At 37.3% G+C, this 16,018-nt stretch overlaps 2 protein-coding genes across 2 annotated transcripts; both read right to left on the bottom strand.

Annotated features, from left to right (window-relative positions):
• Positions 1-6,343: 6,343 nt before the first annotated feature.
• LOC121513810 (C-reactive protein-like) lies at positions 6,344-9,177 on the bottom strand. Its single transcript, XM_041793788.1, has 5 exons — positions 9,037-9,177; positions 8,819-8,873; positions 7,557-7,659; positions 7,167-7,464; positions 6,344-7,021 (listed from the first exon to the last, which is right to left on the bottom strand). The coding sequence occupies exons 2-5, from the start codon at positions 8,871-8,873 to the stop codon at positions 6,803-6,805; spliced, it is 675 nt and encodes a 224-aa protein (XP_041649722.1). The 5' UTR covers positions 9,037-9,177; the 3' UTR covers positions 6,344-6,802.
• Positions 9,178-13,110: 3,933 nt separating this feature from the next.
• On the bottom strand, positions 13,111-16,018 carry LOC121513146 (female protein-like). The gene is made up of 5 exons (XM_041792697.1): positions 15,927-16,018; positions 15,656-15,710; positions 14,266-14,368; positions 13,873-14,170; positions 13,111-13,729 (listed from the first exon to the last, which is right to left on the bottom strand). Exons 2-5 carry the CDS (start codon positions 15,708-15,710, stop codon positions 13,511-13,513), a joined length of 675 nt encoding a protein of 224 aa, XP_041648631.1. The 5' UTR covers positions 15,927-16,018; the 3' UTR covers positions 13,111-13,510.

Raw genomic sequence — 16,018 nt, 5'->3', positions numbered from 1 at the left:
CTATTTAGTTGTTTCAGTTTATTTGCCAAATAAATAACAATAACATTTTCAGTTTTAAACAAGTTTTTGAAAGATTTCTAAAATATTTATGTTTTCTCGTTTTTATGACAGGTGGTCTAATAAATTTGTTAAGCGCTGTACATAATGAGCAACTATTTAAAAAACGATGTTTTTGCTAGCACACACTTACACACACTTTTATATTATTACGCTAACAAATAGAATGTCATTAAACAGTCTTTAGTCTTTTTTTTATGGACGCTGGGTTTATGTTAGCCGACATGGTTTTTTCGGACATAATGACACGTAGCTGCCAAGCAGATAAAGATATGATCGTCCAATACGTCCAGCTGGAAAATATGCCAATTGCTGAATAAATGGCAAATAATTACATATTTCATATTTTTTTCTTAAAGAAGCATTAGTTAAGGGTCGAATATTTCTAATATAAACTAGAAGTTATTTTTCTAAGACCTACATTTTTTGTGAGAGCATACCCCTTCCTGCTCAGTGCTCAGGATTATTGATCTACTAAGCTGCACATGGCTAATTAAATATTTTCATGAGATCATCACAAACTAGTGGGGAGTTGACAGACAAAACTCTATGAAGCAGAAACATGGAGGATTGAAGACAGCTTAGCAACACAAACATGAAGAAGTAGCAGCTGAGTGAGGAGACTGGGTTAGACCCAGGGATAAAGCTGTACTGGACATCGAAGAGTAGGTAAATCTACCTGTGGCCAATTCTCAAAAATATGGGACTGTATTTAAAACAGATTCAAGTCACGCAGGAAGGAACACGTCTTTTTTGCCTGAGGAGGACAGCACAGTCTTGTTTACACGAAGCTGGTTAGCATGACCAGGGCTATCCAGGCTAACAGTAGTGAAGACATAACTTCAGCTGCTGGAGGTGTAAACAAGAAGAGGACAGCACTAAACTATCAGTAGGGGACGTGTTGTTTTTTTTTTTTCAACTATTCCAAGAACAAGGATACCTGAATTGTAAAGTTGTAAACTGACAGCAATTGCAGCTAAATACATCAGCTTATGAGAATCAAAATTGTCAATTAGGTAAGCAACAAAGTTCATTTAAAATGCATGATTCTAGCACAGTGTCAGACATTATTCTGCTGCTGGTTAGCAGTTTGGTATAACGATTTGTTGGTGTTTTCTGTGGGGAATACTTGGCTGTTGTACGCTGCTAATGGTGGCTAACAAGCTAAAGGCTAACTGGGAGCTAAAGTGAAACTACATGTTGTTTAATGTGTCAAACACAACAAACGGCATATGCAAGGAGCAGCTGGTGACACTTATTTTCTATTTGACTTACATGCAAATAAATGAAATATTGACTTTTCTTAGTCATTTTCAAGTTCCGGTCATGTCTAATCTGTTTTAGAAGGCTGTAATGACAGGATGGACAGCTCGGATTAAGGTTCGGTTTGGTTTTTACTGTTTTGGACTGGGTCGGGTTTTTTTAAAGAATATGTGGCTCTTGTCTTGGCATGATACTGGATCACAGAGTTTGTTTTTGTGTCTGTTATTGCTTTTAATGCTGGATATGTTCGTTAGTTGTATATGAGTGGAATTCTGGAGGTCGGTCAGCTTTGACAGTCTAGCATGAACGCTGGATCTATGTTTTCACTGTATTTCTAAAATGGATATTCAACGTGGGTAAAATATATTTAACTTGTAAAATATAACTAAAGTCATAGCCCTCGGATTATGGTTCCCTTGTGGTTCTGTAACGTTTTTATTTCAAACATATCTGCTGCTGTCACAGCCAGCAGGTGGAAGTGGACGACGCAGTTCCACTGCAGTAATGGCAGTGCCCACAAATCAGCTGTAGGATTGGTCTATACTGCTCCCCTGCCCTTTTTAGCCACTTAAAACCAACTTTTGCCATTTGTAATCCCTTCTCATCACTTTTCTGCCAGCAACTTTCCAACCAGTTTTTCCCACTTTCCATCTATTTATTGCTTCTGTTAAACCATTTTCTTGACACTTTTGGAAAGCCCTTTCACCATCTTTCTTGTACGTTGTGCCACTTTTAAATCACTGTTTACTTAAACTACAGTTTGTAAAGGTACAGCAAACTGCCCCTGATATAAAGACAGAAAAGAATGTATCTTGATTTATTATTATTTGGCTGAGCATGCAGCTATTCACCCTGAATTCATTCCTATAAAGAATTGGAGCTTGTGATATTAATAAGAACAAAAAATCTTAGCAGTGTAGTGTATGGCCTAAAGACAGAGAAGCCTGGTCCAGCCAAAGAATAAAAATAAACATAAACTATTTTCTTTTTTTGTGGCATTGACCTTAGACCTTAGTTCAAAATTTTAATCTGTGAACTCTCAATGTCAACTAATTTATTTTTATCAGTTTTGAAATTTAAGCAAACCCATTATTTATAGCATTGGCTATAATTACCCTGACCTCCTCACTTTTATTAGTGCAATCATCACGTGAACAAGAGACTCCCCAACAGTAATGTCTTATCTTATTTCCTCGTACAGGCAGATTGCTCACATGGACTAGATTTGTGTAGTACATTTTTATTGTCTACAAAACAATCTTTGTTATCATGTTTTAAACGCTGTGGATATTTTTGTTGTATCTAAATAAATACAGATGCATCTCAACATATCACAAAATCTACTTCAAACATTTCCATAAATTCTAGATTCATCTCATACAAAGAGAAACATTTCAAGACTTTTCTTGTAATAATCTTGATGATTATGGCTTACTGCTCATGAAAATCAAAAATATATCACTCTCTCAAATTAGGAATGCTGTGGAAGAGTCCAATTTGCAAAGGTTTCCTGAGCCTTTATTCTCTCATTCTGGTTCAGTACACACAACTGCAATCATGGGGAAAACTGCTGACCTGACAAATGTGCAGACAGCAATCACTGACACCCTTCACTAGGAAGGTAAGCCACAGAAGGTCATTGCTGAAAGGCCAGGCTGTTCTTAGAGGCCATAACAAGGCATATTAATGGAAAGTAGACTGGAAGGGTAAAGTGTGGTTAGAAAAGGTCCACAAGCTACAGGGATGAGCTCAGCCTTCAGAGGACTGTCAAACAAATCAGCTTCAAGATCTGAGGGGAGCTTCTCAAGGAGTGGACTGAGGGTGGAGTCAGTGGATCAGGAACCACCACACAGATGTGTCAAGGAAATGGGCTACAAGTGTAGTGCTCTTAGGTTTGAGCCAAAAGGAAGATGGGAATTACCGGACTCAACAATACAGACAAGCTGAAGGCTGCTTTTAGAGCAACCTAGGCTTCATGACAACCCAGCAGTGCCATAGACTGATTGGCTCTATGCCACACCGCACATGTCGATGCAGTGATTTGTGCAAAAGGAGCTCTAACCAAGTACTGAGAAAGTAAATGAGCAGAATTTTCCAGAGGGTCAACATTTTTTTACATGCTTACAGTAAGTAAGAGTAGAATTGTATTAACCTTAGCAACAGGCCTTTAGTTCTTCTTTTAGCAAAACTGCCAAAAATCTGGTACTCCAGTGCCTCCCAGTCGATCACATTTCCTAGAGTGTGGCTGACATAAGCTAGTCCATGTAGCTGTGGATCTCACAGGCAGAGATGGCGTAGTCTCTCATGTAAATGTCAGACATCAATTTCATTTAATTTCATTTGAAAAGAAATTATTTTAATTAATTTTCTGTTTTTTTTTTGCCATTGTATCAATCTGGGTTCTTAAAAATGAGTTTCTTACCCACACATTTTGTGTCATTGGTGTATGAAAAGTTTTGACTCATGTTAAATAGTTTTTCCTTAAAACCCCATTTGAAAAAGCCTTTGAAATAGAACAGACTTTGACTCACTGTGACATAATCCTTCTTGAAATGCATCTTCCTGAGGATGCATCCCCTCATTTCAGGCATAGCCATAGTGTCAGGCCTTCCACTGATTTTTTATCTGTTTTTGTTAAATGTTTAAGTGTGATGACTCTTTGGCCCGATGTTGTGTTTTTCACATCACCATTTATTAGAGTCTGAGCACCAAGGACCCTACTGAAATTGTAGGCATCATAATTATACTGTTAAAAGAAAGTGCTAATTTGGAGGCTTAAAATTGTTTAAAAACTCACTAAACTTTCCAGAAAATTGTCCCCCAGTGTAAATTTTAATCCAGTGCTTTTGTGCAAGTCCATCGTGCAGGAGCCCCACAGTGGCCCAAACTGTAAGATAGGGGACTGAGTAAAAACGACATGCTTTTAAATTAGTAAATATGTATCTTGACGACTCAGAAAAAAAGTCTCATGGGACCATCCTCTAAATTATACAAGAAAGTACTAAAAACAGCTGAAGGTCTAGTTTCTGTGTTTTTGGCAGTGGACATGTTGCACATTTTAACAAACTCATAATAGAGATTTTTTTCCCGATCGACTCCAGATTTTTTTTTGCTCATACAGACAACCTGAAGATCTTAAATTCTGTAATTTTAGAGTTTTCAACAAATGGACAGTGATAGGGGTCCAGACTTGCACAACTTTTTATCAGTTTTTTTCTTCTGTGAAAATTCACCATTAATGCCATATAACTTTTAGGTATTTATGTCAGTCATCACCAAACTTCACAGGCATGATCACACATTGATCCCCAAAACATCTATACATCAATGTTATTACTTTGTCACAATGTCCTCTTCTGTCAGTTCAACATTTTCTCGTCTGATTTTTGAAAATTTCCCTTTCAACATTCAGCCCTTGCACATTATGAAATGTAGGCATTTGATTTTCATAGGTCCAAGCCTCTTGGACCCATGCCCAAATCCTAACAGGAAGTCCATCATCTCAATTTGGAAATAAGGCTTTTTTTGATGGTGTCTAACAACATTAATCTGTTGAAACTTTTGTAAACATGATTTTGTATTCTTCAAAATTGTCTTGCAAGACAACTATATCACACACATGCCTACAAGCAAACATCCCATCATAGCGCCCTCTACTGCAAACAGGAAGTCTTAAATGGGTCATTTGTTTATTCCTCTTGGTGTGCTGAACATATCAAGCTCAACTAAAGCAGTTACCCACAACACATATGTTTTGTTAATGGATGATATATTGGCTATGGTAAACTTTGAAATCGCCAGTTTCACAGGAAGTTGCCATAACGCTCATGTGAAACATCTAATTTTATTCAAATTTCGCATTATGACCACGATTTGCCACTCTTCAGGTTAACTTTATCATTTTGCTTTGGCGTCCCCTACTAACAATAGAAAGTGGCACAATTGATCCCTTTCTTTATTCCTATTACTGGGATGAACGTATCAAGAAGAGATTTTGATAGACACTGTCATAGGTAGACATCATATCAAAGGATGGTGAGCAGTTTAATATCTCACCAATTTCACAGGAAGTTGGCCTAATTCTGATATGACATCAGATTTTTTTTAATCAAATTTCACATGAATGAAGAAGGTCTGCCCCTCTACACATTAGAATTTTAATTCTGTGGTTTGCTGTAAAGCCACCTACTGTAAGATGCAAGTAGCAACTCCTACAAAATACATCTCGTTATCTTTATATTTACCTCAGCCAAGGAGGTCATGTGATCTGTGGAGTTTATTAGTTCATTAGATTGTTTGTTAGCAACATAACTCAAAAAGTTATGGATGGATTTTAATGAAATTTTCAGGAAATGGCAGAAATGGCATAAGGAAGAACTGATTACATTTTGGGACTGATCCGGATCACAATCTGGATCAAGGAATTTTTTTTTAAGGATTCTTCACTATTGGGAGATAGGGCTAATCGCGGAGGTCTGCGCTCTGAATGGCTTACACAATAAATATTGGTTCTGTCTCGATCACCAGCATCTCTCTTTGTCGTGATGCCACCTACTGTTGATCAGAGTTGGTATCACCCAAGTATTCCAACACACCTGTGGTTGCCACACACTTTAATATGCGCTGGGGTGCAAGGGCCCTTCATTGCTGCTCTCAGCCAATTTTATTTGCAGTCTTGTACTTTGGATTCTCACCTGCTTGCCTTTGCTCAGCTCCATCAGCCTCACCTTGCCTTGATTTCCTCTACCAACCTCCTTTTCCCTTGAAAAACCTCTTTACCAATCCCAAAACCTCTTTGTCCTTGTTCTACCTTTGGGCTCTTATTTACTAGTTGTAACAGTTTTCATTTATTACTGTTAATCTACAGCTGCTACCAGGCATTACTGCACTGGTAAAAAAAAAAAAAAAAAAAGACATACAGAAAACTTTTTAGGTGGTCAGTTGAACAAAAAATGACTTGAGGGAAGAAGAAAATACAAATATGTTGAACAGAAAGATTGACAACAAAATGCACTTTATTCAATGTTGGTACAATCAGATCCATTTATTCAGCTGTTGTTAAATCTTGTGAAATCATCAGGTTACAATTTAAAGTCTGACATCAAGTACGATAAACATTTTGATCTAGAAAGTCATTCACAGTTTAGATTAACATGCTGTTACATACGAGTTTCACATTTCTCAATATTCAAGCAGTAAATCAGTCACATCAATCAGGTAAGAAATAAAAGACTGAAGGGCTTTTCTTGTTCTGAATCAGGACTTTGTAATGGTATTTTACATAAACCGTGCCAGCAAACCACCTTTCAACGCTTTCTGACCTCTTCACCTACATGTCTGTAATTCCTTCCACTGTACATGCATACTTGCTCAAGCACTCATCTCTTCCTCGAGGTTGTGAAGACTCTGCCTTTTCTTTACATGGGACGTACAATTACAAAGACTATTTCATGCTCAAATAAGAATGTAATTGTATTAATCTTTAGCGACAGGTCTTTTGCTCTTCTTCTAGCACAACCCTGTCAAAAATCTGGTACTCTAGCGCCTTCCAGCTGATCACATTTCCTGGAGTGTAGCTCACACGGTCCATGTAGTTGTGGATCTCACAGGCAGAGAGGGGGTAGTCCCATATGTGAATGTCAGACATCATTCCAATGAATGACTGATCAATGTCAAACCCCCCACCGTGGGAATCCTGCTCCTGTGGAGGTGAAAAAGATTGAGATACAGCAAATCAGATCTGAATCTTACTAGAATATTAACATTGAAGAGGCACACCAAGTCAGATGTTGGCAGTTGGGGATGAATTCAGAAACTAAATTTGAGCTTAAATGTTATAACTTTACCTGTCCTATAATTATGATTAAAGGGCCCTGGATATCTATTGAAGATCGGGTGTATTTCCTGACCAGAGGTTCTCCATTAAACCACATCTGCAGCAGTCCAGACGCAGAGTCAAATGTGGTACAAATAGAGTGCCATGTGTTTGGCTTATAGTCTATCCCTGCTTGCTTTATTGGCATGTCTTTGATGGTGGTCTCCATCTCCCTTTCTGCAGCATGCCAAAAAGTCAGGAAGGCATTGGGATTAGTGGGCGTTGCCAAAGAGAGGAGGACATGATTTCTCTTTAGGTCTGTGAAGGACCTGTAGACATAAGAAAGACGTTGTCATGAGTGATGCTTCCCAGTTAGAGAAAAGACGACTTGTTTTGTTTTCATTTTTTCATTCATTTGTACCTGTGGCAGACGGTTAAGGAACTCAAAGCACGCACAGACGGAATCAGTTTCACATAGGAACTCCTGGTTTTCAGAGGGAAGGTGAACATTTTGTCCGACAGATCTGAAAAAAGAGTGAGTATAATGTAAGATATTAATTGGTTTATTTATTTATTTATTTTTTCAGCAAAGATTTTATTATTTAGAAACTTACATTAAGGACAAAGATGAACCAAAATCATAATCAATGATATGAAAGTCATTACAAAACCAAAGCCAGACTTGGAGTAAAAGTCATTAGTGAGGAATAAGGAATATATTAATTTTCAGGGCCACTGAAAAACAGTTACATCATTGTGAAGCTGAAACGTGGGGAGCATTGCTGGGTTCTAATGCTGAAAATATTTATTTGTGCTTATTTTAAACCTCTTTTACCACTTTTTAACCCCTTTTCACCACTTTTTTTCCCAAACAATTTTTCAGCTTTTTGGCCACTTTCACCCATCTTTGGCCTCTTTTAACCAATTTTGCAACATTTCGCCCATTTCTTTAATGATTTCCTAAAAATTTATTAACCCATTTCAACAATCCACTTTTAACCCGGTTAGCCACCTTTAACCCCTGTCCACTACTTGTCCTGCCATTTGCCTCTTTTAATGCCTTTTTGCTAATTTTCTCCCATTTCTGCCAGTTTCCACACATTTTTGCCCCTTTTAACCCCCCTTTTTTTGCCACCTTTTGATCTGGTTGCATCACTTTTTAACTGCTTTTAACCATGTCTTCTGCCCATTTCTGCCACTTTTTACCCTTTTTGCCACTTTTTGCAATTATTTAATAATTTTTCCCTTAAATCTTTCTCAGCTTCTTATACTTACTAATTTCTTGCATCCTGACATTTGTGCACATATGGCTTAGCTATGAAGATTGACATTATTTTTCCTAGTGGTTCAGTTCAGTTCAGTGTGCCAGTCCACACGGTTAACATTACTTACAAAAAGGTAATTCTGTTTTTTTAGGAAAAAGGTTAAAATAAAAAAAAAGCTTTATTGTAATACAGTATAATGAATAAGAAATTTATTGTTTGTTGCTTTCATAAGAGTGGTTATTATTCAGGTTAAAAGTAAAATATGGATATCAAAGCTTAAAATCTAATGGACCATGATTTTGTTGACCTTCAGTTAAGTACTGCACTGCAACACCATACATTCTTTTAGTCCTTTGAAGTTTAAACTGTGTGTGAATTTACATTTTGGTTAAGTTTATTCAATACGTATTTTTATTACCTCGAGGACTTGCAGCACATGATGTAAGAATCACCATCAGCACCAGAAGCTTCATCTAAGACAAAGAAAAAGGCAGAATTAAACATCTTTTGAGGGTCTACAAGAACTACATGCCATAGAAATCCATCCTTTCTTTGCATCGAAAGGCTACAACATACATTTCAAGAATTACATATCTTCAAGTTCCTATATTCTAGTATTTCATGTATAGATCTTACCTTGAAATCTGTATGCTGCAAAGTGTGCAGCAGGGAGAAGGATTGTGAGTTTTGTAAACTCAATTGCTCCTTTCCTTGTTCCTTTTTTTTATGCTTGCAGCTGTGTGTTTCCTGTATCTACTTCCACATTTTATGGTTTCCCAGACATTCAGTGTTTTCATATATGAATGTTTTCTGCAGAATCAGCCCATTTAAGGGTATGTCTAATGTGAAAGAAAAGTCCTTACTCTGCACTGTAACATTAATATGAGTTACCCAATAAAGATGAGAGATACAGGCCTACATGTGACACTTGTTCCCATCTTTTGAATCTGAATTAAACCAATGCTGCATACAGACTGCATTTTTAGCAGTCTTATAAATTTCTGGCATGCTACACTTTGCGCCATTAATCTCATATGACATCAAGTTTGATGTGTACAGACTGTACGATGACAACTCCCACTAAACAGCGCTGAATCGCAGGCTACGACGTTCACTGATGTGCAAGAAATGATCAGCAGCAGCATATGTCATCCATCGCTGCCAGTGTTGTGGTAAATAATGAAGCAAAGCAACAACAAAGCTTTTATGATTGTAGCATTCATATGCTTAGAAAAACATCTGGTTTAAGATATTATGCTGCTAGAAATTTGAGACCAGAAAAGAAACAAAGTCAATGAAATTCATCAGTCTGGAAAGGACAAAGCCTTTGGAGTGGTTGGTCTACCAATTTACCCAAAGACAGTGCCAAAGACTCATCCAGGAAGTTAAAAAAAAAAAATCCAGAACATCTAAAGACCTGTAGGCTTCACTTCACTCAGTCAAGGTCAGTGTTTATGTTTAAACAATAAGATGGAGATGAGGCAAAAATTGCATCCATAGGTGTAAAACTAGCGCAGCATTCCATAAAGAAAACATCATACCAGCAGTCAAACATGGTGGTGGCAGTGTGATGGTCTGAGGCTGCTTTGCCACTTCAGGACCCAGACCACTCAATGGGACCATGCATTTTGCTCTCTACCAGAAAATCCTGAAGGAGAATGTTTGTGACCGTAAGCTCAAGCACACTTGGGTTATGCAGCAGTACAATGATCCAAAACAAACCAGCAAGTCCACCCCTGAATGGCTAAGAAATGAAAGAAAGCTTTGGAGTGGACTAGTCAAAGTCTGGCCTTATATTTTATTGAGGTTCTGTGGCATGACCTTAAACAGACTTTTCATGGCCCAAAACTCTCCAGTGTGAATGTTTTAAAACAACAGCTGTATGAGTTTGAAGTTTAACAGATAAACTCCTAGTTCTAAATTGAAATGGCAAGACATCATTAAGTACAAATGTTGTGTGTTGACTATATGGAGTACAAATACTTAAGTGAGACAAAAAGTAAATAGAATAATCTAAAGCTTAGCATCACCAGAAATGGCAGAGGACCCAACAGCAGGGTATAAATGTAGGATTCTTGCAGCCTGAATGCTCCCCATGTTGCCAACTCATCATTCATGATTTATGAAAAAAGGCTTTGAAGCTCTGAAGAGGCTTACTAAAAACAGTCAGTCTTAAACTCCATACAAAGACAGAGGATATCGTTAACAAAATGCCTTTGATATCTGACTTATTTTTTGTGAACTCATTACATCTAACTGACTTTTTGTTTTGCTGAAGGCACTACAAGGACATTTCCGGGGTCATTACATTAAATTAACATACCGTAGCAAAAGCAAAGGAAATTTGGGGTTGAAGATGTCCAGTTGCTGGGCATGTTAGGATCTTATCTTGCAGTTAGTCATGAATCTGCACCTGGAGTGTAGTTAACTGATCATTTTATCTAGCAGTATGGAACACAATAATTGGGAATAAATTTCAAAATCATTGAATAATTTGTTACTTTTACTGCTGTTCCACATTGTTCCTCTATTGTTAAATTCACTCAATCTGAAATGGCAGTCGATAGTGGTGCTTCTCTTTCCTAAAAACGTCAAGCCCTGAGCTTATACTAAAACTGTCAGGCTATCACACCTCTTACCTTTCTCATAGAACTTACTCCAGGATGCAGGAAGAGAGACTCCAGCTGACCGTCAAAACTGGGATACAAAAGCAACAATGAGTTTTGTTGACTGGAAGAAAGCCTGGGACCATGTCATGTAGGATACTGCAAGAGTATAGGTTACCTGGGCTGAGTCATCAGCTATATAGATGACCAAAGTAAGAGGTGGATCCCCATCTTTGGCAAAAAAGCTGGACAAATTCTTTGTAACTGTCTGTCTCTGCATGAGTTAGCCCTTGTCAAGAGTTCTGTTTGGGATTGTCATGGACAGGATCTCAAGGCCTAGGTTGGTGCTTGCTTTTGGTATCTAAACAACAATTAAGAAAGGATCTCCAAGAGGCAGTAAGATATCCAAGTGCACAACACAGTACACCAGTGATACTCAACCTTTTTCCACCCAACAGCCACACTGTCTTAAAAACACTTTTGTGAGAGCCACAGCCCAAACCAGGAATTTAAGGTGGGATGCAGTCGGCCACATATAAATGTCTGTGTAGTGTCAAAGAGAGGATATGTCAATGATAATGAGCATAAAGTGTGCTGAAAAGGACAATAAAGCTTGTGATTAACTCAAGAAAAGAAAGAAAAACTAATGCACTAATAATGTACCTAAATTAATCATGATTAATGTAATAACTCTGACAGTCCTAGCCAAATTACACAAAAAAGTCATATTTCTTAAGTACATGCCTACATGTGATCTTTCCTTGCCTGTAGTGAAAACTCTGTCCCAGTTGAACTCACACACAGCGTGCTGTGAGTATTCAGGTCATGCTGAATAATCAAATCATGAAGGCTGAACCCTTAAATCATAAACTTTGGTTGTGGTAATAAAAGATTCCCTGATAAAGTCAGAGTTAACACTGATAAACCCAGACAGTTTATGACCATATGCCTTTGCCATCTACATTGTTGAAAATAACAAACCCAACAAACATACTTAATTTGCAAGACTTTGGTTGCACAATTTCTTTTAATGCTGAATGGGAATTCTGCAGTGTTATTTTGCTTCAAACAGTTCAATTTAAACAGTGGTAATCAAAAATAAAGAACACTTCCTAGATTGTCTTTAAAGACAGTCAGCCAAATATCTGACTCTTTTTGAACTCTAGGACTCCGCTGACTGAAGTTTTCTCTAACTTCCTGTTTTACATCCATGACAATTCAGCTGTTGTCCTATGCTCAGATTTTATACTTTCTACAAATACTTTGAGAGAGACCTGAATGCAGCAGAGGACCTCCACTTCATACCAGAAATCGGACGAGCGCCGCCATATCTCATCTTCTAATACCGGAAGGCACTTAAACCTAACGTCTTCGCTGTTTTCTTTGTGCATCGCCACCATATTAATATAGGAAAGTCCACCACACAAGTAAATACAAGTAGTCGATAAATATGAGTTTTCAGACTAACAAGCACAGCAGTTCCATAAGATTGATTTTAATAAAACCATGTATGATCCAAATTCAAGTATCACTTTGCACAGACATAATATGCAACGGGAGACCAATGTTGCCGCCATGTTGCCAGAGGCAAGTCTGCTATGGCATTCAATACAGTAGACAAGATTTGTGCACATTTTTGGAATAAAAAGGTCAAACGATCAGATTAACATCAATATATATATAAATCTATAAATTCAAAATAAAAAAGAATATCTATACACATATGAAACTGTATTATATATAAAAATATTTGATTCTAAATCATGGAGTATATCTTTTTATGTAAATGAGAAAATACAAGAAGGTGGATTCTGCTTTTATGTTTCACTGTCAATTATTGTTTTAACATGGATTATTTATTATAAATGATTCATAAAATCCATGTAATCTGATCGTTTGACCTTTTTATTCCGAAAATGTGCACAATCCTTGTCTAGTGTCTTGAATGACGTAGCAACTTGCCTCTGGCAACATCGCGGCGACGTTGGCGTCCAGCCAACCAGCCAATCTCCTGTCCCATATTATGTCTGTGCTCAGTGATACATGAATTATGTAGGAACACACAAAATAATACACAACCAAAAAAAAAAACAAAAGCAACAGATTCATTATTCCTTCATTTATTTATTCTTAAAATATGGTCAAATGATTGTTCACATAGAACACGAAATTATAGAAACATTATGTTGATTTATCAAGTGTAATTGGTTCTACAAGCATACTGCATTTGGCATGTTAAATGTACATTATTAAAAGCGACTGATTATCATTTGATGAAAGAACACTTTTCTTGCCCTTCCCCGTAACTCCATGTTCACATTTTTTACGAAAACATGTAGGCTACATTTCAGCTCTTCTGACTTCCACTCCTGCCATGCCTTTCATTTATTGTTATGAATTGTTATTTATTGTGGCTTTGACTGTCTGCCTTCACAATGGATGTATAAGTCAGATAATGTGATTTTTTTCCTGCTCTCTCAGGATGGCTTGTCCTGTCTGAATGTTCAGCGACAGCTCTTTTGTTGTTTCTCCAGCAAGACTTTGTCAATAATCTGGTACTCCATTGCCCTCCAGTTGAGCACATTTCCCGGAGTAAAGTTTATCATGTCGACGTAGTTCCTAATCTCACAAGGAGACAGGACGTAGTCCCACATGTGAACATCAGACATCATTCCAACAAATGACTGCTTGGCATCAAACCTCCCACCGTGGGAATCCTGCTCCTGTGGAGATGAAAGATTGAGACAGCCAATCAGATCAGCTTGTGTGCACATTTTCTATTTATAAGGCAGAATTCGTCAGAAGTCTGCATTTATAGAATTGCATTTAAAGACCACAACTTAAATCTCTACTGGTATAACCATACCTGTCCTAACACTATTATAAAGGGTCCAAGAATTCTTGTCCCAGATCTGGTGAATTGCCTAATTAAAGGTAGCCCATTGAACCACATCTGCACTAGTCCAGTTGTAGAGTCCCACGTAGTACAAATAGAGTGCCATGCGTTCAGCTTGTAGTCCACCCCATTATGCGCAGCACCTGAGTCCAAGACGTGTGCCTCCATCTCTGTATTTGTAGAATCCCAAAAAATCAGGAGGGCATTAGAATGACTAGACGTGGACATAGAGAAAATGCCATGATCTCTCTTCAGGTCTGTGATGGACCTGTAGGTGTGAGAAAGAAATATTCATTTGTGATGCTATTCACGGTCAGAAATTAAGTGATGTGCTTTCTGCGTGTTTTACTCATTCAGTTGTACCTGTGACAGACAGTTAAAGCACTGAAATTCTGCGCAGATGCAGTCAGCCTCACATGATTGTTGCTGCTTTGCTGAGGAAAGGTGAACATTTTACCAGATAGATCTAGAAAAAGGGAGAGAAAACGTCTTTGGGTTTGCTGTTTTACAATAGATGTCACTAATAGGGTCAGTAAGTACCATCCATCAGTTGTTGATTCAGGTTCTACCATTCAGACATCTCTGTTCATCAGCATAGTGCAAAAGCAACTGTGTCAAGCTATTCACTGGTCTGATGTTGAAATAGTTTAATCCTGCCTGTTGTAAACACATTTTCACCACTTTTTCCACCCATTTTTGACACTTGCCATTTTTTTTTGCCTCCATTAGCTTGTTTTTGCCACCTCTTCACCACTTTAAACCTTTTTGTTGCCCTTTGGCCACTTTTAACCCATTTCTGCCACTTGTAACTCATTTTCATCATGTTTTAGCTAATCCCATCTCATCCTATCCCTCTTTTCACCACTTTAAACCTCTCTTTGCCCATTTTAGCCACTCTTAACCCATTTCTGCCACTTTTTATGCCATTATTTAGCCATTTTGTCACTTTAATCTATTTTAGAAACATTTTTGTTAGCCACTTTAACCTTCTTTTGTCATTTACAACCCATTTTAAGATATTTGAACTACTCCTAACACTTTTTTGCCACGTTTAACCTCTTTTTTCCCTTATTTTGCACCTTAAACCCATTTTTCTACTTTCCTTGCAACTCTAAGCACCTTATTTTTTCACTTTTAACTAATATTTGCCACTTTTAGGCAAAATAAGCCTGTTTATGCCACCTTTTACCTCTTTGAACATTTTTTTTTTGCCCATTTTACCACTTTTTTGCCAGTCTGAACCATTAACTAATCTCATTCGGGGGGGGAGGCGGGGTACACCCTGTAAAAGTAAATGTACAAAGACAACTCCAGGAGTCAGAAGTGTATTAATTCTACAAATTTGTTGAAAAAGGTTGAGCTAAACTGCATTCCCTAGGGTGTATTCACTTTGGTCTCCTACCTGCAGGATGTTCCTTAAAAGCATGGGTATAACATGTCAATAAAATAAATTTTAAATCTCATTTGGTATCATTTTAAGTTTTTTTTCACTCATTTATCACTCTCTTACTCTTACAACAGAACTAACAATTTGGTTTTCTAAAGTCCTATCCTTTTTTTTCATCCTATTCCATAGTATTTAAAACCTAGAAAATGCTTAAATGTCTGACATAAATATTTGGAGTAGAAAGGATATTTTTCTCCTATTGCAAACAAGAATTGAACACTAAAATTTGAAATTTAAAGTTAAACTGAAACTGACTCAAAGGCAACTTTTATGGTTCTGGCTTGGTTAACCAAGGGCTAAATTTACCTTCTCGACTTTCTGCACATGATATCAGCATCACTCCCAGCAACAAAACCTTCATCTAATACAAAGACAAAAAATACACAGTTTAAAAGAAAATTACATCTTCCAGTTAATCCTCAACTTTCAAGACAAAAATCCAAATTACATCAAATTAAAAGAACAGATCTATCAACTTCACCAAGTACTGACTAGCTTTACTTTAAATTGTCTTTTATATTTAAAAGATTCTTTCAAAAAATCTTGCAATTTGTTGTATTTTATGCATAAATCTTACCTTGAAATACGTGCTCGGACTGTGTAGAGCTGGGATGAAGACTGACTTTTACTCAGTGGTTCCTTTTTTCTGGCTGTACATCTTTGTGTCTG

The sequence above is a fragment of the Cheilinus undulatus genome, linkage group 8 (assembly GCF_018320785.1).
Source record: "Cheilinus undulatus linkage group 8, ASM1832078v1, whole genome shotgun sequence".
Taxonomy (NCBI): Eukaryota; Metazoa; Chordata; class Actinopteri; order Labriformes; family Labridae; genus Cheilinus; species Cheilinus undulatus.
Note: the sequence above shows the minus strand (reverse complement) of the source record. Positions and strands in the feature narration are given on the sequence as shown.